This window comes from Papilio machaon, chromosome 9 (genome assembly GCF_912999745.1).
Source record: "Papilio machaon chromosome 9, ilPapMach1.1, whole genome shotgun sequence".
NCBI lineage: Eukaryota > Metazoa > Arthropoda > Insecta > Lepidoptera > Papilionidae > Papilio > Papilio machaon.
This window is the reverse complement of record NC_059994.1, coordinates 8,452,648-8,473,421: the sequence shown is the minus strand read 5'-3', so window position 1 is coordinate 8,473,421 and position 20,774 is coordinate 8,452,648. Positions and strand designations below refer to the sequence as shown.

Genomic DNA, 20,774 nt, shown 5'->3' with positions numbered 1-20,774 from the left:
GGAGCGGGCTGCGCCGCTCGTGTTCTCGCAGCCCGCTAGTCGACGATCCCGCGTGCAGTGCAAATGATTTTGTTTTTATGGCGCTCATATTACTACAAGTGTTGGTGCTGGGTGTGACCGCGGCGGCAGTTGACGGTGCGTGTACCAGGTTCTCTCCCGGGCACCACGTGGCCCGGGCCGGCATCGGGCTCTGTTTACAGCGGCCGACGCATGCGCCTCTCTCGGGTGGCTGCAGGTCAAACACCGGCACAAACTACGAAGGTTCTATATACGTGTTTGTGGCCCGACAAGTAAGTTTGGTTGTAGTTGTAGGTCGCCGCGCCGGGCGCCGGGAACACTGCAGCGGGGAATCGATGCTCTCGTTTGTTTATCCCGTTCCTTAAATATTCTCCCTCACTTTCCTATTAGAATATATTTCTATAGTATAATAAGTTTTCTGTAATGTTTATATATCATGCTGATACTATATCATGAGTTCGTTTCGTGAGTAAATGTAGAGTAATATAACACAACAAAACAACGAGTGTGTTATAACGTAGTAAATATTTGAAGTCCTTCGCGATGCCTTGAAATTAATTTGAAACTTCGATGTTAGTGAATCAGAGGTTGCGGTGTGTGGAGTGGGGGCTACAACAAACACGCGTCAATAGCAGTAGATGGTGTTCAACACAAAACTCGTTTGTGTTTCGTTATATTATTATGATTATATCTTCCTAACGAGGCGCGTTGTTCTCTGAATCCTTGCTGTTTAATAACTAAGTAAATGAATTTTGTTTTTATTATAATTATTTAAAAACAGTTCCAATTAATATGCCTGTCAGTTATTTTTCTGTAAAATTCATGAGGTGACAAAACATTTTGCACTGTAAAATTAATTAGTTGCTCAACTCTATAACGTGATGATAAATTAACATTAACACTATTCTATAAAAAAACACCTATTTCGTTTTTTTTTAATTCGTCCTTTATGTAGATGAGTCGCGATCGCGAGCGTTTATTACTATTTATAGATAATTCAGTAGTTGTAGGAATTAGGAACCTTTAAACCACCTATCCGATTCAATATCGACCACTGACCTTGTATATTATGCTTTTATTGTATTCCAATTGAAAATGGTTTAGTAAACATCATAGACCAACGAGTAGGATTATCTAATGTATTTAGTACTAGTTCAAGTTTTCGATTCTTCTGCCACTGGTATTGAAGCATAATATTTTTTTTACCTTTGTATCTCATACTCTTTCAAACATTTATGGGTTTCAAAAAAGCCTCGCAATTTGTCGACATTTAAAATATAATTTACTAAAGTCCTCAACTGTCGTTACTGTCTTACAATATAACTATCCCTCTCATCTATTTGAAAATAAAAGAGTGAAACTATAATGATTCTTCATATGTTCAGACAGTTCAAAATTTTACTAATATTATAAACTAGCTTTTTCCCGCGACTCCGTCCGCGCAGAATAAGAAAAAAAAAAAAAGAAAACGGGGTAAAAATTATCCTATGTCCGTTTCCTGGTTCTAAGCTACCTGCCCACTAATTTTCAGTCAAATCGATTCAGCCGTTCTTGAGTTATAAATGGTGTAACTAACACAACTTTCTTTTATATATATAGATATATAGATAAGATGCGAATGTTTAGATGGATGGATGGATGTTTGTTTGAAGGTATCTCCGGAACGACTAAGTATCTTCATGAAATTTGACACAGATGTAAAACATAGTCTGAAAGAACACTTAGGCTTTTATTATGTTTTTTAAATTCCGCGCGGACGGAGGCGCGTGCGACAGCTAGTTTCCTATGATATATAACGTGTTAGTACATAAAATGTCTATGATTTATATAGATTTGGGCAAGTTATTTGAGCACGCGGTGTCTACAATAGGTTCTTTGTAAGGCGCTACAATTGACTGAGTTCCTAGGAAATACTTAACTACTGAATAACACGTGGTTAGGGATCGGTTATGGTACCCGGTATTTGATTGTCCCAGAATGTTGTTTATCACTGTGAATTTCCACTGTCAACTCGTACTAAAACTGTTTTTGAAATTTGTGTGGGAATAAAAATTTTTTATGTTTAAAAACGCTGTTACACTTTCACGGTTTAACAACTGATAGTGAAATACAAAAGTATATAGAATCAGATGTAACCGTAGTTATGAAAATTTACCCTTCCGAAATCTAAACGTGGGTTTCTGAGACCAAAAACTAAGATAAAAATTTAAAATATTTTGCCATCTCTGTTTCGTCAAAGATAATGACAGTGACGATTTGTTTTATACAGAGATTTGGTCTCAGAAACCAACGATTAGAAATGAAATTTACTTTAGATGGATCGAAACTTAATACAACGCGATTTGTGTAACGAGTAAAAGCTTACTTACTTACTCCGCTGGCGCAGCGACCCAAAGTGGGTCTTGGCCTCCGACACAAGAGATCGTCAGAGTCGTCTGTCCTGTGCCTTCTCGTGCCAGTCCATCGCTTGTAGCTCCAGCAGGTCTAGCTCTACAGCGTCACGCCAGCGGTATCTAGGTCGGCGGTCAGTCGGGGTCCCGAGATACGCTGCTTTGGCATTCCGATCTTCCCCCACCCTCATAAGGTGGCCAAGTTATCACAGCTTTGGCTTAAAAAAAAGTAAAAGTTATTGTATTATAAATGCATAAACGGAAAATGTAATCTAAATGGTAAATTTCTCCGAACAAATGCTATCACAATATCCTTATTCTTTAATATGCTGTGAAAGATTCGCCCGAGGCACGGTTACGTAGCCTAGCGAAATGCTTGACAACTGAAACGATAAAAGATAAAGGATCTCAACATCATTTGTTTAGGAACCCATAGAGGACTAACAAACAGTGATATTTATTTATACAGATTACCTTTTTTTACATCCCTTGCAATGCAAAATCTTTTATCAATAGCAGTTAAGATACTTGTGTAATTAAATTAAACTCGAATAAAAGTGTCCGATGCGTTGAAATGTCGTCACTAACTGAGATGGGAAGCAATCTCGCATTTCTATTTATAGAAAATAAATTAGATTTGTCTATATCCCTACACAAAAATACTTTCGCGTCGCAAATAAACACTGAAAGTCAAATGGGGCACCTTGGAAGACAAGAATCACGTAACATTGTCTTACTTAAGTTCAGGGAAAGTTAATTTGAATTAAAGAATACAAAAGAAACAAGACCTGACCAACACCAGCTATATTTACATTAAAAGAAAATACATTCGTTCAGCTTTTATGTAGGGAATATTAAAAATGATGAAATTAACTCAAAATCGGATTGTTTTTTACTTACAATTATTTACATTATTTTTTACCATAGAAAATAATTTTAGTGTCTTTTTTTAATTTCGACTGTACTTCAACTGTAGCCAGATGACACTAGTTTTTTTTCACTGACTATCCCAGAAAAGTTAAAGGGTCATCGTACATATAAATATTTGAATTATATTTACAAAGCCCACACACTCCGTGATAACTTGATTGGAAATTTTGGCGATTTCTTTTTGCAACTTATAAAAGTAATAAATAGGGGTTGTATTATAATCCCTGACCTTTATCCCGCCTTGAAAATGCGGGGTAATTCTTGGATTAATACGAACGATTTTATGGTCTCAAGTATTCAACTTTTGTACGTTAATTCTGTAAAGTTAACTTCGTCGAGAACTTGAAAACTTTACAATGGATGAAAAAAGAACAATCTATTACGGCCGTTAAGACTCTGCAATCAAAGTTAATATAAAGTAAAACAATGTTTAGGTTATTTGACTCGATTCTAAATCTCTGGGCTGATCTATTATAGACACTGCACATTAAATTCCAAAATGTGTATTTTTATTTTGATGGGGGCAAATGAACAGCGGGAACACCAAGGTGTTCATCGACGCCCATTGACATCTGCAATACCAGAGGAATCGCAGATGCGTTTCCGGCCTTTGAGATGGTATTGTCGTTGGATAAACTTATTTTCTACGATATTACTTCACTGTTTACTAAATGGTGAAGCGGCTATGGTCACCACGTATAGAATTTGACATTCCTCCGTTACTTCACACAGTGGATAAATATAGAATATTAAACTGATGTTCCCACTCAGATCTCTTTAATATTATATATTATATTAAGATGGGTGAATGGATGTTTGTTTGTTACAAGAACCGCTATATGGATCTCGATTAAATTTGGTTATAGTTATAGAACACAGGCTACTAATTCAGTTTTTATTTTTTAATTCCGAGCGGAAGTAGTCGTGGGTGACAACTAGTCTATAAACTATGTTGCGATAAGGTCGATCATAAACACAACAAGAATACTACTAAAGCAGAAAAATAAAAGGACTGATAATAAAAGCACATCAAATACGAACCGTAACTTAACTAATCAAGTTATTTATTACGAGAAGAGACCAAAGTGTTGTAAATTTAATTACAGATATTAAATTGTTTTTCCGCTATTTCTCTACATGCTATCGTTTATTTTGTTTCAAATTCTATGTATCCGAGTGTAAGTTCGGAGCCAATTTGTTTTAAACATTAAAAATATGTACGCGTAATAGTGATGTGCGTCTGTGGCGCAGTTATTAAACGCTAAACTGGACCGGACCGAAATTCTATGCGTACTGGTTCAATCACCAATGACCAACGTACCGACCTGCACATATATATGTTAAGAAATTCAAAGATATGTGTGAAGTTAATCTGCAGTGGGCCAACGTACTTGGCTATAGCCTAGTCAGCTTAACTTGGGTAGGCATTTTGGAGCCGACGATTACGCATAAGAGAGTGTACATACTGTACTGACACTTCGTAGGAATAAGGATAGGACGATAATAATGTTATTTGAATAGGTTAATTTCAAAGACAGTATTACCGAAGGAAGCGTGTGTTAAATACACAAAAGGTAAAGGTAAACAAATAAATCAAGAAACAATTATATATAGTGTAGAAGGATGGTTCATGTTTAATTGATGTGCAGTAGAACGCGGATTGTTCCACACTACTTTGAATTATTCAGTTAATCCCGCGCCGGCCGTTCCAACGCTGAGATCACCCTCTGACAAATTCAAACGGCATCGGATTGCGTACGCACTCGCCTTAACATACTATAGTTATTTTGTCGCTTCTACTCGTTTAATGTCAATATAATATAATAATACATAACTGTATTAACTCTGCCTCATTAAGGCTATAAGGGTTCACAATGGAATCACGAAAAATAATTTTCATGACAATAAACAAATCGGAAAATCATACAAAAATATAAATAATAAAAAAAACATCTACAAGGTTAGTGTCTATGGGAATTAAGCTTTCGCCTACGACACCGTACGCGCGAAAAAAAAAATAGTAGCCTTTTAACAAACATCCATCCATCCAAGCATTCCCATTTAAAATATAAAAGAATGAATACAGGTTTTTTGTACGAACTTTTAGTTAGTGCAAACTGGCGGGTATAAAAATCAACGATGACTTTTCATCGAAGAACCAAAAAGAGATTTTATCAATACATTGAAGAATATGAGAAATTGTATAATGAAATGTCGTTACTGATCGAAATGGTTTATATAAAACGTCTTTTAGCAATTTACTTATATTAACTGGTGGTTATGGCATGTCGTTAACAGAACTTTGATAGTCCGTAATAAATCCACACAACTTAACTGTCTACGTAACGAGCGTTGCCCGATGTGAACGCAACGACCAACTTTCAGCTGACAACACGCAAGCTACCAATAATTTTCAAATGTTTTATGATTTCCTTTTGCTTTCTTTTTATTAATTTTGTCATATAATACTCGCATTTCTATCCTGTATACATTACTTTGCATCGCGTTCTCATCTTCTTCAATTTTTTATAGCAAAACGAGCAAGCGGCCACTAGAAGTCGTCAAACTAGCGAAGTGATAATTGCCTATAGACATCTGCATTTGCAGATGTATTACTGTCGTCTAATTGACAGAGGAGAGGACGTACAGGAATTTTCACATTTTTAATGATCACTACAATGTAATTGTAATGGAAAGAATCGGTTTACTTACAGTTAAATATCGTAGCTAGTCATCAGAAGTTACAGTCTTCATTAAACTATTATACTAGACATAGTACCTTAATTTTTATCATTTCGCATGAATTTGTTTTTACATTTTAATTTAATTGATAAGTACATGTAATTCGGTTCATCTTGATCGTAGAAGCGAGGCGTGGCTTTGACTCAGAATATTAAAGACGCTCAATACTCGTGGAAGAAACGCTCATGTTTACAAAATGAGCACTTCCCAATCACGCATAACCAATGAGCCAATCTCATCATTGACCCATCAGTCTTCCATCGCGATTGCCTTAACGACATCATACTATGTACATATGTATGTATATATGTCATCCGACGTGCCTACGCTACCTCACTATAAATCCTCCCTGGCTAGATCCGAGCCTAGATAAAACTATGTTCGTGGAAAAAAACCTGACCAGTGTCTGGCTCGCGTGCTAGTCATGCGCTTTATCTCGCCACGGTTCTCACGATTTGTGCTAGATTTTATACTTTTTGTTCACTTACGACTTAGGATATTTCACAATGTTTAAGCCCGAAAGTTATCCTTGCTTGCTTTTTACCTAAATTTTTCTACGCTCTCACGTTTTTTAACGTAATTAAGTATTACAACCGTAAATGTTTTCTAAGTTTATTCAAAATAGAAGCACGTGGTTTGTATCTTTGTAAATCAATTAATTAAAATATTTCTAAACTTAAAATTTTTTGAAAATCGTCATTGTTAATTATGTAAAAATTAATATAAATTTTTGGTGTACTTTACGCCCGACAAGGGTTGAACAAACGCTGCACAAAAATACAAATTTTGTTCATCTAGATTAAAATAACCTTACGTTACGTTACTCTATTGTGAAATGTAAAGCTAATATTTTTGGTAAAACTTAATCGAATAATTCGCATATACATTGTGAACCTAAGTTTAAGAATATCGAAGACCGAAGGGATCATGACTGGGATTTTTTGGACGTACAATTAATATTGTAAGAGCAAATAGACAAGCCGCCAAAGCCTTAGGTAATAGGCGTTATGTGTATTGTATGTAAACGATGGACGATATTTGTGTAATATCATTGCCCGTAGCAATTCTTGAACGTGCTTAGGGCACTGCAACATTTTGCTCGACCATATTACGGCGGAATAGTATTGGAGGGTTAAAGAAGATTGGATCTTTGATAGAATTGTAAAATTTGTGTTTGTAAGTGTTAAAGTTCGTTTACGGATTAAATGTTGATTTGTATGAAATTGTTTATTTTTTTATAGATATTAAAGATCTATTTTTTTAATTTAAGTAACGTATGAGTGTGGAGGGGTACACCGGTAGAGGCAGGCCTAGGAAGAGATGAATGGATTGCGTGAAAGATGACATAATCAAGAAGAGGGTGAAAATAGCGATGACGGCAGACAGATTGATTTGGAGGACGGAAACCTGGTGAACCGGCCCTACGTAGGTGGGACAAGGTTAAGGAAATGCATGTTTGCTTTGCTTGTTTATTTACCTTTTGTAAAGAAGATATCGAATGATATTCTGACATGAAAGATATTTATAATGTCTTTAATATTCAACTAGTACTGCGCTAATGGCAGGTTCCGTTGCGTGCCTTGAAATTTAATGTACCTCCAAAAGTTACGAGTGTCGGACAAATTTTACTACCTGATTTCGAATGTCTGTTGGAAATAAGCACTCACATACAAGTTTTATAATTTCTTGTAGCTGAATGGAATACGTATTATTGTGGGGTCAAGGCATGATTCGCTTACCGAGAACAAATTGTGGTCCATGCTCCGGACGGATTTATAATTTTATTGATTTCGCTTTTCAATAGCTGTTACTTTTATTGCTAGTTCTATTTTACTAATATTAATGCGAATGTTTAGGACGAAGGTACCTCTGGAAAGGCTTAACAGATCTTGGTGAAATTTGGCACAGATGTAGGACATAGCCTGGAAGAATACATAAGCTACTTATTAAGTATTTTTTAATTCCGCGCGGACGGAGTCGCGGGCAACAGCTAGTATTCTATGAAAATATGGCTTGACAGTAATCGGATTTTCGTCTGTTTTAAAGTGAAGTTTACTATTGTATAATTACGTCCATTTAGATTACAAATCATAAACAATAAGGCAAAGTATGAATGAATCTATAAATATACTGTCCAATTAGAAAAAACTACATATCAAATTGTATACGAGAGCATTAAGGGAGTGCGCGGCGGCGCGGGGGTCGGGGTAAACGCACCCCTCGACTGTTCAAAATACTTTGCTATAGGTCACAGGCCGATGTACTGCGGCCTAGGTCGCTAAACTCTAGGGTTTGCACATCTTTTGATAAAGTAATTACTTTTTTCAATGGGTTTATTTTAAATAAAACTTATGTAATACATAGCTTACGTATGTGTTATTTACGATGGCATGTTTTGGAAACTTTCGTATGCTATTTAGCTGTTTGTGACAACCTTGTTAGAGTAGAACGTAGTTTGAAAGGGCCAAAGTCCTTTCGGCAATAGTTCGTCGGTTGAAAATCGAAGCGGTGAGGTGTGGTGTGCGACGTGCGGGGGGCTAACGCGTGCGCCGCAAGGTCAGGGGCCCCGAGCGAGACGCGCGCATTTTGCTGCGATCCTTCGCACGGCCGTTTGCCCGCTCTTGCAATTATTCGCTGACCAATCAACGGAACTGGTCATTATCTACCACGGATGTGGTCTATGCCAATGTTTACGAGTTACATCGTGGTCAGAGTAATTTAACTAGTACGAATTTTGAGACGTCCATGTCTATTAATGACGTGTAAAAAAAGCACGAATGCGCTGTTTGCTAGTCTAAGAGCTGGGATATAAAATGTTTCGGTTCCGTGTAGTCTGGGTCGGTCTATCACCGGGTTCCGCATGTTGTCGGACGCATCGGAATGTTACAGTGTGATGATTTAACTTCTAACAGATTGATATCGTTTTGTACACACAAACACATCCTATTCAGTTAGTTGGGAATGCAAATTTAAAACTAGCATTTTCACATGTAGATAACATAGCTAAATAAACTGACCGTTACACTGATTTGAGGTTCCTAAAATTTATACCTTTTCCAATATGATTTTCTACTAAACTATTATTCGGTTTATGTTTTTTAACTAGCTATCGCCCGCGACTCCGTCCGCGCGGAATTAAGAAAACGTACTAAGTAGCCTATGTGTTCTTTCAGATTATGTTCTACATCAGTGCCAAATTCATCAAGATCCGTTGAGCCGTTCCGGAGATAACTTCAAACAAACATCCATCCATCCATCCATCTAAACATTCGTATTTATTATATTATTAGTAAGATTTAATCTGCCACAACGTATTATTGATGAGTATTCAGAAGACCTTCTAGTAATTCAAATACATTAGACTGTATCCATACATATAATTAGACCCTCGCCTCGTCCGGCTTGAAAAAACTAAACAAGCGTAATAAAAATGCTTTGTATAATTAAGTAGGTCAGTGGGTTCCAGAAGATAAATGGTCTTTGACACCTCTCTGCCATTAGTTATTATACAGCTGTCATCCTCGCTTCATGACTGCACAAGAGAAACGACTTTGCGGCAGGTAGGTCTCCACGTTACGTTATTTGCATGGCCGGAGACATTGACTTGGCTGATTTAGCCATAGATCGTTTAATTAAATGTTAGTTAATGCTAAATGATTTTACTGTTGTATTATAGGTTTAAAAAAAAACATTTTTACCGATAAACAAACACGAGTAACTAATTAATTTTAATAAAAATTTCCGTGTCCAAGCCAGAATTGTTCCGGGAAGTCGTTGACAAGACGCGTTCGGCTTATCGCCCCCCCCGCGGTCACTTTTGGCTAGATTTAACCGGAAACGTAGAAGATAAGTGCCGCCTTCGAGGCCCCATCTGGTGTCCGGATGACATCATGTTTCGCACCCGGTGAAAGCTAACTTAGAGTCCTTATACAACTCATAGATAACACTAAATAGTACGCACAATCTATTAGCACTACATATGTGCGAACGCTATACAATATACAAAATATTTTTTTTTTCGTATTTACGTTTTGACGCGTAATCGGTGTAAACATCGCTAAGTGCGGCATTTTCCAAACTATTTTGTGTTTGTTGTTAAAATGTTTTATCCAAATTTGGTTGTAAGATTTGATAATCGCTAACGTAGGTGTACCTATGTGTGTATCGCCAAGGTCGATTTCTATTTATGTTGGAAACGGACAAACAAACAGCTCACACAATGTGATGATCATTCGCAGCAAATAGAAACGCAAATCAATTAAATTCTAATGTTGCGTTTTTTTTGTAAATCTGAGAACGAATAGCTAATTAATTTGTCTGCCTTATTGCAATGTTTTCATAACCACAAAATCTTAAGTGGAGCTAGTCGTTTATAATCCATATAAACGTTTAGGGATAATCTTCGTCGTAAAAGAAGGCTGGTCGCGCTGACCTTCCCCAAGCGAGCCCTTGCGCCCTCAAGACGTATTATTACACCGTCGCCGACGACGCGAGGGGCGGAAATAAGACAAGACGGGCTGCCGGCCCTAAGTCCTTATTTATCAATGATAATGCCAAAACTTTACTAACGATTTTAAACTTTATTCCTTTTGAAATGTAAAGTCAACAATACCGAGGTGAAATTTTCGAAGAAAAGTTAAAAAAAAAGTAATTTAAACACAAGCAAACATTAACAAGTTTAACTTAGAAGTTTCTTCTAATTTCGTCTACAATGAAATACGAGATTAATAATTTTTTCTAACAAAAAACCGAATAATACTCAACATGCCCGCAACAATTAATCAATGGTACAATAAATCTTACAAAAGCACATCCATCATTATTAAATACAAGGAAACGTTTCAAGAGGCAATCTTCCCCCGCCGCCCGAGTAACCCAGCGCCACCCCGCAACCCACGTCCTAGAAAAACAACCCCGAGAAATGAGGTCGTACACACTCGTATAATCAATCTATTAATCTGTTCAACACAAATTAAATCCTGTTTATCTACTATTTTTACTTTCTCTTTGACCAATAAAATGTTAGAAACTCTACCATTTGGGTACACATATATTTTTAAAGAGTTCCATTACGTAAGATGTAGGTTTATAAAGGTTGTAACTTTTAAGAAATATAATGCAATATGAATAGTTTATTTTTCTTTACTGATGGTAACAAAAATCGTAAATAATAAGTACCAATAACATACGTACTTGTACGTTATGTTTATGCTCGTTTTGTCTTAGTGATTGCTTATTCATTTAATTTGATAGTGATAAATTGTTCTCTTCCCAAAAATACAAGTATCAATAAATCTACATAACAAAACATCGTGTTTCGGAAACACAACGCCAAACAGCTGCATGTCGATTTAATTTTCGTTTAAGAATCGCGCAGTAACTTAGACAAGCAAATAACGTTTTTTATGTGCATAGGGATTTGTCCAAGGACGCCACGTCGCCACTCCGCCACGCCGCGCCGGCACACTTCCATTCAAAATCACTTCTAACGAAACAATTCACCAAGTTTAGGGCTGTGCTGTGATGTGTATCGACATTTATCGAATTGATGTAGAATATTCGAAATTGAATAGTACGAAATATGATACGATACGATTATTTGATATTAAAACAACTCTAATTTTATTAAAATTAAATTAAAAACTGTGAGAATGTAACTGCCGCATGGTTGTCAATATGAATACTGAAAACGTTTTGGATAAGATTTTGTCTGTTGTTGATTAGTTCTTCACATAAGTTTTAGTATGACGGCTGTCATATTTTTCCAAATAAGTAGAATTAGATGAAGCAAGATTCTAACAACTTTATTATTGTAAATACGAAGAGATAAATATCAGTTTGCCGTTATAAAGTAGGCGCATTTCAAGATAACTGGTAGGATAGTTACCTCGTAAGTTGTTACTAGATGAAAGCGTGCCGAGCCGTCGCTACAATCTAGATCGCAATATCTGACAATGCTCGATAAATTGCAACGTACGTGATATATCAATTTGGGCGAGCGCGACACGCTCTGTTAAACTGTATAATAACTCATGGTTTTACGAGCATTTTTCAAGTCAATCTGGTTTTTGCTGTAATTGAGCGTCGAGCGTGGCCCGACATGTTTCGATGTGAATTCACAGATCACGCCCCGTGGTGCCCATAACAATTTGTTTGTTGTTCGATAATAGAATAATTCGTTCGGAACCTTTTTGCGTACGTATTTTTTATTGTATTCGCTAACGTGCCGGGTGTGCAAACGTTCCATTACTTTTTATCTCTGCGAATATAATCTGCGCAGTTCAAACGATGTTTGTGCGTTAATTTAAACAGTCGTAAACGTTACTACGTCTCTGTAACGCGATGGACGTAAAATTATTTCATGAATGGCTTTTTTCTGCTTGTCGTAATTTTCAACATATTTTTTATGTTGCATAGTCTGTAGATATAATCTAGGTCTTTGTAAAGTAAGTATTTTTCACATTCATAGCATTTTTATGTCTTTTTGCGGTTCTTTTGTTTTCAATTTAATTTGTTGGTCTTATCGATGTTTCATCATGTTGCGATATCGATAAGTGATAGTGTACCTCACTAGGGGCACAGCGGTCGGCTCTACTGCCAGGTCCATACGGGAGGAATCGTCTGTGCAGGATCAGGTTCGGCGGGTATCCGTGCAAGCAGCATTTGTCTCCTTGCTCACGCATGTGTGCGGCATTAGGAAGCCCCTGTGGGAATGCGCCGCACTGCCCGAGCTCCGCACGGGGGCTATTGAAAGGTCGACGGGAAACCGGATTCGGTATGCGAAAATCCTTTTAATTGGTACGTTTTATTCTAACTGGATTTTTTAGCTATGTCTGAGAACGATGAAGCTACGTCTATTCTCTAGCTACTTAAGCGACGTTTGATTTCTATTTTTTATTTCTTCCGTCTATACTCGACCAAATTCTATGATCCTGTAGAAAGAAGTCTTTTAAAAGAACATAAAAGACATAATTCTAGACATCAGTTGATGATGAAGGTACGAATATATTATTACAATTTCTGGATAATATAATAGTTAGACTTTTTGTTGGTTCGATTCTAAATTGTGTCTTGGTATTTCGACTTGGTAAAAATAAAAATAGTAGTAGTATAACAAACAGTACACAGAGTTTAAATTTACAGATCAACATTTAAAGGTTCAATCGAACTCGAATTAAGGCATTAACATAATTACACAAAACATACGTAAGCCCAAGGAGGGTGTTCCATCCCTCGCCGTCAGGGGGCGCTACCGGCCCCATTACCAATTAGTGGATGCGCATTTTGGATGCAGGACACGTTCTGTGACGTCATTTAACAGATCCTCGAAGTACAAGCTTGTAATATCTCAAATTCGATTATTATGTATTCAACAAGCTCAAGTAATTATCTCTGAATTGTACTGCCTTTTCAGTATTAGTTATCGTGCAATTTTACTAATATTATAAATGCATGGATGGATGTTTGTTTGAAGATATTTCCGGAATGGTTCAACGGGTCTTGATGAAATTTGGCACAGATGTAGAACATAATCTGAAAGAATACATAGGCTACATGTTAAGTTTTTTCTTAATTATATATGGACAGAGTCAGCTAGTAAATTTATGATTCCATTGCTGTTTTATTTAACAATTTGTCATTTAATCAACAACTTTATCAACGATGCGCTTTTGATTTATATACTTGTTTTCATTACATAATTACATAAATTAATAACTCATTTATCATTGTATGTTTAATTAATATTCAAAGATGCTTCAAGTTATTTAAGATCACATCTAAGTGAAGGTTCAGTTCCTTAGAACTGATGTCTCGAACTATTCGATTTCGACTTTCGAAATATTAAATAACTTAATTATTAACCTATGTATTCTTTCAGACTATGCTCTACATCTATGCCAAATTTCATTGAGATCCGTTGAACCGTACCGGAGATACCTTCAAACAAACATCCATCCATCCATCTAAACATCAAAACCAGAGATCCCTAAACTATTTTGGACAAGTGACCCCTTTTCCAAAATGAACCGTTACCACAGACCCCCTCATGGCCAAATTATCTACTTGTAAGATATTATTATTATTTTTAATTCTGACTTAGGTCAATAGAAGAAGACAGAGTGAGAATTAGCAATGCTTTAAGTTCGAAGACCACTGGGAATCCCTTGACTATACATTAGTAAGAAATATAGTCTTTTATTACTGTTTATCTTCCTCCGATCCTTATAAGAAATACTTATATACTTTCGCCTTCTAATAATGATCAACTTATTATATATATTTATAACATAAAGATATAATTCTTACTATGAATTATAAGTTGTTTTCCAAATCATTATAATTTTCATATTTAACTAAATGGTCCAATGGTTTTTTTTGCTAAAAAAAACTCAAATCTTTCTTGAGTATAATATTAGTATAGATGTAGAGATAGCTAACTCAAATTTAAGAGTGTGTGTATTGGACAGGGTCGAAGTGAGGGGAAAGTCGTTTGCTGCCATTCCTTACTTTGTTGGATGTCCACTCAACAGAATTACTATGGCCCTGTCCGCGGGACCCTCCGCTTGTTTGTTCAAAGTCGCCTCTTTTCTTTACAAGGAGAAAAAAGGTTCCCACAGATAACTTGAGAGAAACTGAACTAAAACAAAATATATTTTGATTTGATATAACTTTATTTAGAAAGTAAAGTTTATTTACAGCGTCTACGATGTGTTGTTAAATCTGTAAACGAAATTTTGAAATATTCTTGCAAGAAACATTTACATTATCTTTTAAAAACATAAATATTTTTTTACAAGAAACTGGGGACTTATACACACATGAAATATACACATAAGCTGAGGAAATATGAAACTTGATATTTAAGTCTCCCAGAAGAAATATCATGTTCCCAGCATTTCTAGATCAAGGATATGCGATCGTTTTTCCTTCATGCGATTTAAAATTTCAGTGGTCCATTTTCCAGTTTCTATCAAGGTGAAGATGATCATACATCTAAATATACATATAAAAGATTAGAGAATATTGTGAAGTGTGTGAGGTTCGTTGTTGCGGAAGAGAAGCATCTGTCATCGTTACTGGCCTCCCACCTTCTTTGAACTGAGGGCCGAGGGTGTCAGGGTGCCCTGACCTCTGATGTATGACTACTCGTTAACTCTTAACCTTTTATTAAAAACACATAAAAGCCACTTTACAACCTTTTTATTATATTCACGATAAACTGACACTATAAAATATTTACAAACTTATTGCGTGTAATTTTTTGAAAATGTTCTCTTGTGAGCTGTAGTTTAGTTTCAAATTCGGAATATTAGTTATTTGTGCTTCGTAATAATTAAAAAAAGGTTGTTATTACTTCTTCATAATATTATAAACCTAAATATATAACGAAATAATAATTACAATCAGTTAAGTATAATTCGTGTTTATTTAAAGACTTTTTTTGTAGTATTTATAAAGTAATACAATTATTATTGTGTAAGTTATTAGTCGCCCGTAATAGGTCCTTGGAAATGACAACTAAATAAATTGTTTAAACTTTCGTGAGACATCATAATTAATTAATTAAGAAACGGCTTAACTCACGTTTTGATCGTCCGGTGGCGGCACCGACTAGTTTCGGACCCTTCGGGGGTCCAGGGTTCGAAACTAGTCGGTGCCGCCACCGGACGATCAAAACGTGAGTTAAGCCGTTTCTTAATTAATTAGTCAACCAAATAGCTCGGTTGTTGTAAAGTTAGATTAAGTAAATGACAAAGGTGTTGAAGTTAAGTAGGTCATACTGCGCACCGCTTGTTGATGTTTTTGATGTGGAACACCTGTCGATTATACCCATAGAGCATGTCCTCATGACACGGTTTAAAAAATATTATGTTTTTTTTTAATACTATGTCGAAACTGTAAGAACGAAAACGTTACAATATTGATGTAACATACAACAATATCGGAAGCGATGTAAGTTCATGACATGTTAGGAACAGAGTTACATTTCTTAAGGGATGGGTCGATATGTGCTCTACTGTACAGAGATTAGGCAGCCATAGGAAGTGTCCTACAAGCGTGACCCACTTGCGGCGATCCTCTCAGGGTTACAGCGACGTCAATCAGCTGCCCTACAAGTATACGCTGTCATAAATTCATATTCAATAAATTTATAAAGTTAATCTTTGTGGTGGGTTTCCGTAGCAGAGAAATTCGTAGAATAAATATTGTGATCCCTTTTAATGTCTTTAAAAAGCCGTCGTTTAATAATATATACATAAAATTACGGATGCGGTTTGTTTGGACGATAAAAACCAATTACGAGAGCTTTAATATACTTGTATTGTGATTTCGTGTTTTTCTTATTAAAAGAAAATCAAATTTTTCGTGTCATGTATAAATTCTTAGTAAATTTTCTTTAAAATGTAATAAATAATTTGTTCATAACTTATCAAAAACCTTGTTTCTCAACGAAGGGATGTAAGTGTAATAATTTTTAAGAATACGTAGAAATTTGTAGTGAAGCGAGATAATTTTCCTTACTTGTGAATTAATCTAAGAGTAGGCAAAAAGCCAATGTTGTAAACAACCGGTCAAAATATACAGACGCGAAAAAAATATATTCGTGTTATCTATTTTTATTTGTTGGATGTAGCGAGCGGCGAGGGATGTCCGTTAGTAAGTCAAATTGTTGTTGTAAATGTGAATGAGCGAATTGTACAGTGTTTGTGATTCTAGCGAACATCTGTATTGTAATATATTATTTATAACTTCTGGAAAGAGTTATCAGGCGTACAGGATGTACTCCGTAGCTGTAGGTTTGCTATTTGATGAGGGTGTAAAATAAAATTTTATAAGTCTGTATATAACAGCACACATAGACCAAGTTAGATGATAACTTAGGGATTAATTTTCATAGCTCTATTGACGACACATTAACGCACAAAGTATTTTGCAATGGTAATATCGTAGACAGTTTATTATTCAAGCAAGAAAGAGTTCCGAGACTTATCAGCCGACTGAAGGCCGCCAACAATTACGAGGCAGCGTTAAAATGTCGTCTAGCCGATTGTAACCCCGCTACTTTATACTACTGCGTTCTATTATCAGTCATCTCGGAACACCTCACCGAATAATAGACACATTTTCATACAAAGGTACATCAGATAAACACAAACGTGAGTTCACAACAGTCTATTAGTCTTTGATGCTACCTACGGCTTGCAATAGTATTTTACGCAGTTATACACAAGAAAACAGATTATGGCACAATAAGTTTTGTGTTTGTTACTGAAACGACTAACCCGCAACTAGGCCCCACATGTTAACTCTATCTCCGAAGAATCATTGTTGTGTATACATAAAATGTGTTAGACAGACAGCCACTGACGCGACGATAAATCCGGGAAAGCCCATACGGATGGTAGTAGTAATCGTATGAAAATGAATAGCGTCTGGCCGTGCGCCGTGCGCCTTGCGCCGACGCGAGAGAACCCGCCGCGCGCGCGGCCCCGGCCGATGAACTCTTACGACATAGATTAACCACATTAGAGAAATATAATCGAACGACGCAATTCCGCGCGAATTATGTCTGTTATTTCTGATTCGCCATTGAGCGGACATGTTGAGGCCCAGCATCAAAGAGTAGACGTGCGCAAGACGTGACGCGACTGGACACAGAAATTTATTATAATTTTGTTCAACAATTAATCGCAATATAAACATATAAAAAATTGTCTGTTATTACAAAATAATTTGAATACTGTAAGAGATAATTCATTAAAAATATTATAACACATGTCAAAGAACAAAAAAAAACACAAAAATTGTCATTTGATTTTAAAAACATTATAAATAGTATTTTGGCCTAAAGTCGTATAAAAATATAACTTATAAAGTATAGAAGTTTTGTAGTATAATTGAAATCATTTTGATTTCTTTATACCGTGTCAAATTAGCATCCTGTGACAGTCACGTGGCGCCTAATAAATAAAACAACGTGGGAACGTGGCCGGCATGCCATAGCGTCTAATTAAAAAAAGTTATACGTGTGTACGCTTTGAAAATTAGTTCAACTTCATGAAACATAGTGATAGTCACATTAACAGAAGTCTACTTTTCAGTTTTATGGTAGTGTATCTTTTGCTACATTTGCTAGAAGTCTATTTGTAGTCAATTTACCTTGGCTTAGTGGAAGATATATTTTATGTACTCGTAATTTTCCAATTTTTTATTGTATATTATTAATTTTAAAAACTAAAAAATTGCTTATTTTTTAGACTTAAATCCCAACCAGTATACATTACTTTTGTAGGCGCCGTTAGCAGTACCTATATTAATGACTGCGAAAATAATAAAATAGTAAGTACTTTGACGTGTCTTGAATATAATTTTCCTTTAATAAGGTATAACAATCGAAATTATGCTATTTTAAATGAGTGCGACATTCCACGAATGGCATTAGGTAAGAAACGAAAAATTCTCTTCATGTCTGCGGTTGTCTGATCTATGTCTATCGTCACGGCAGTGAACGTTAATGAAGTGTTTTTTGCGGCGTCTTACGCATGGACGTGTTAGGCCATGCGACCTTGTGGGCGCGATAGACGAATTTAGACGTTACAAACAACAAAACAACGATGGAAACAGCCCGGTCCCCGCCCCGTGCCCCGCGCGCGGTGTAATGAGGCGCTCTAGGGAGCAAGGGCGCGGAGGCCCGTACTAACCTCTGGGGCCCAATACAGCTCCATATACCTTTATTAATACCTTCATAAGGACTATCATAATTTATATTTATATTACAGTATTTTAACACATTCGAGCAATTGAGTTTGACAACGATTTTATATTTAAAAAAAATTGATACTACGAGTTACGATGCTTTATTGAAAGTTAATAATTTTTTTAAAGATTGTGTGCGTACTGCAAAGCATTGGAATAAGTTACCGGTGTCAGTTTTCCGTCAAAATAAGTGGGGGCCTTGTAGAGTGTAGAATATCATCTTTAGACCACATCATCACTTCATCAGATGGGATAGTGGTCAAGCGCTAGTTTATTCAATATAAAAAAGTTGAATTTGAAATATGTTATTTGTTGTTTTTATATGAATAAAGTTAATAAAATTAGATTGTCTGCATAATATTTTCACTAACAAGATGTATTTTCGCAACTTGTATAGAAAAAAAAACTGTAATTTTTAAACTTTTTGTCTGTTTATCCGACTGCAAGTCCGCGTTTGTTCAGGGTAATTTCAGAAACGAAGGGATTTTTACCGGAAGGTAGTTAATGAGTGTGCTTGTAACTTAGGCATTTTTTTTAATTCCGCTCTAACGAAGTCGCGGACGACAGCTAGTTTTGTACTACAGGTGATTTGTCAGGAAGACACTTTGCTCTATTTATATGTAAAATTTATTACATCGATTCAGTTACTTGATATGCACGCAATAAAATAAACATAAAACCATTTACGCGACTATATAAATGTGTATAACAAGTTTATATGCAATAAGGTTTAGAAAATGAAAACGCACGGGCAAATTGAAGCCTTCGGGGCTTCAGAAGTCGTTTAAGTAACGACACGGTTGGGGTAGAGTTTGAATAACTCGTAAGAAAACCTCTTTCGTAATCCAAAATGTTTCAAAACAAAATAACACTTGAATTTTCACTGCTGAAAAACTTTTACAAAAAGTTGTACAAATCTTTTCAGCAGTGTGCACCAGCTCAGTCACTCAATTAAAAAAAGGATAATATGTGATAACAGATTTGAAATATAATTTACTTGTCGTGGAAATGTATATTGAAAAATATTAATAGAAAAAAAAAATTACTTCAAGAACTTTTTCTTAATGCTATTTAACCAAAAATGTGGCAAATCTCCTTGGCCACTATGTTTCTGTGCAAATGTTCTGGCAGTGAAGTTTACTTTATTGTGCTATGTTGGATCGTTGTCGTGAGTTCATGCATGTCACAAAGGTGCTCGGAACCTAAAGATAGGGTGTCCAGGCCATAGTCCACGCTAGATCAGTGCAGGTTGGTTGACTTCACTGTTTGAATTTCTTCGCAGATAATGTTCAAATTGTCTCAAGATGTTTTCCCTCATTGTAAGAACGTCGAATATTTCTACATATTAAAATAGAAAAAACTATTGGTAAAAGGCGGGGATCAAAACTGCTGATCGCAAAATAGGAACTATATGAAAACAGTTTAACACAGAGTGTTTATACCGTTTAAAGCGGATCTTTTTAGTTAACTTGGGTTGTAGACTTATTCCTAAACTTAAAGGTTGTTGAAATACCTTTCTCTATGTTATGTTATAATAAACCAAGTTTGCCTGAAAACTTTTAAATCATGTTTAACAAGTAGGAAATATCTTTAGTCCACAAAGCACTTCGAGTTTGCTATTGTTGTAAGTTTTGACTTGGGGCTGGTATTATTTGATTCCAAGAATCGCCCATAGATTATGTATTTATTCCAGAACCGAATAATTCTTATCGTTCGTCTGAAAAGTTGGTTGTGTAGGGTGACTATGTTTTGGGACTCTATTCCACAATACTGATCTTACTAAAGAAGGTATTTTTATGAGTTGAATTGTGGTAACGCGTAATTGTGGTCACCCTACTAGTCAAAAGTCCCACAGCTTGGCAGTAGGACATTTGCATGGGACTTCAGTTCAGTGAATTTCAGTTATCATCAAACTACCTACCGCCTGTCTTTGTC

The 20,774-nt window shown here is 35.9% G+C and overlaps 1 protein-coding gene across 1 annotated transcript in view; it reads left to right on the top strand.

Moving 5' to 3' along the window:
- LOC106719410 (protogenin) overlaps positions 1-20,774 on the top strand; it is a 69,328-nt gene continuing 48,554 nt past the window's right edge. Inside the window, exon 1 of the mRNA XM_045679502.1 lies at positions 1-135. Coding sequence (XP_045535458.1) covers positions 78-135 — 58 coding nt within the window. The 5' untranslated portion in view covers positions 1-77. The remainder of the gene's footprint in view (positions 136-20,774) is intronic.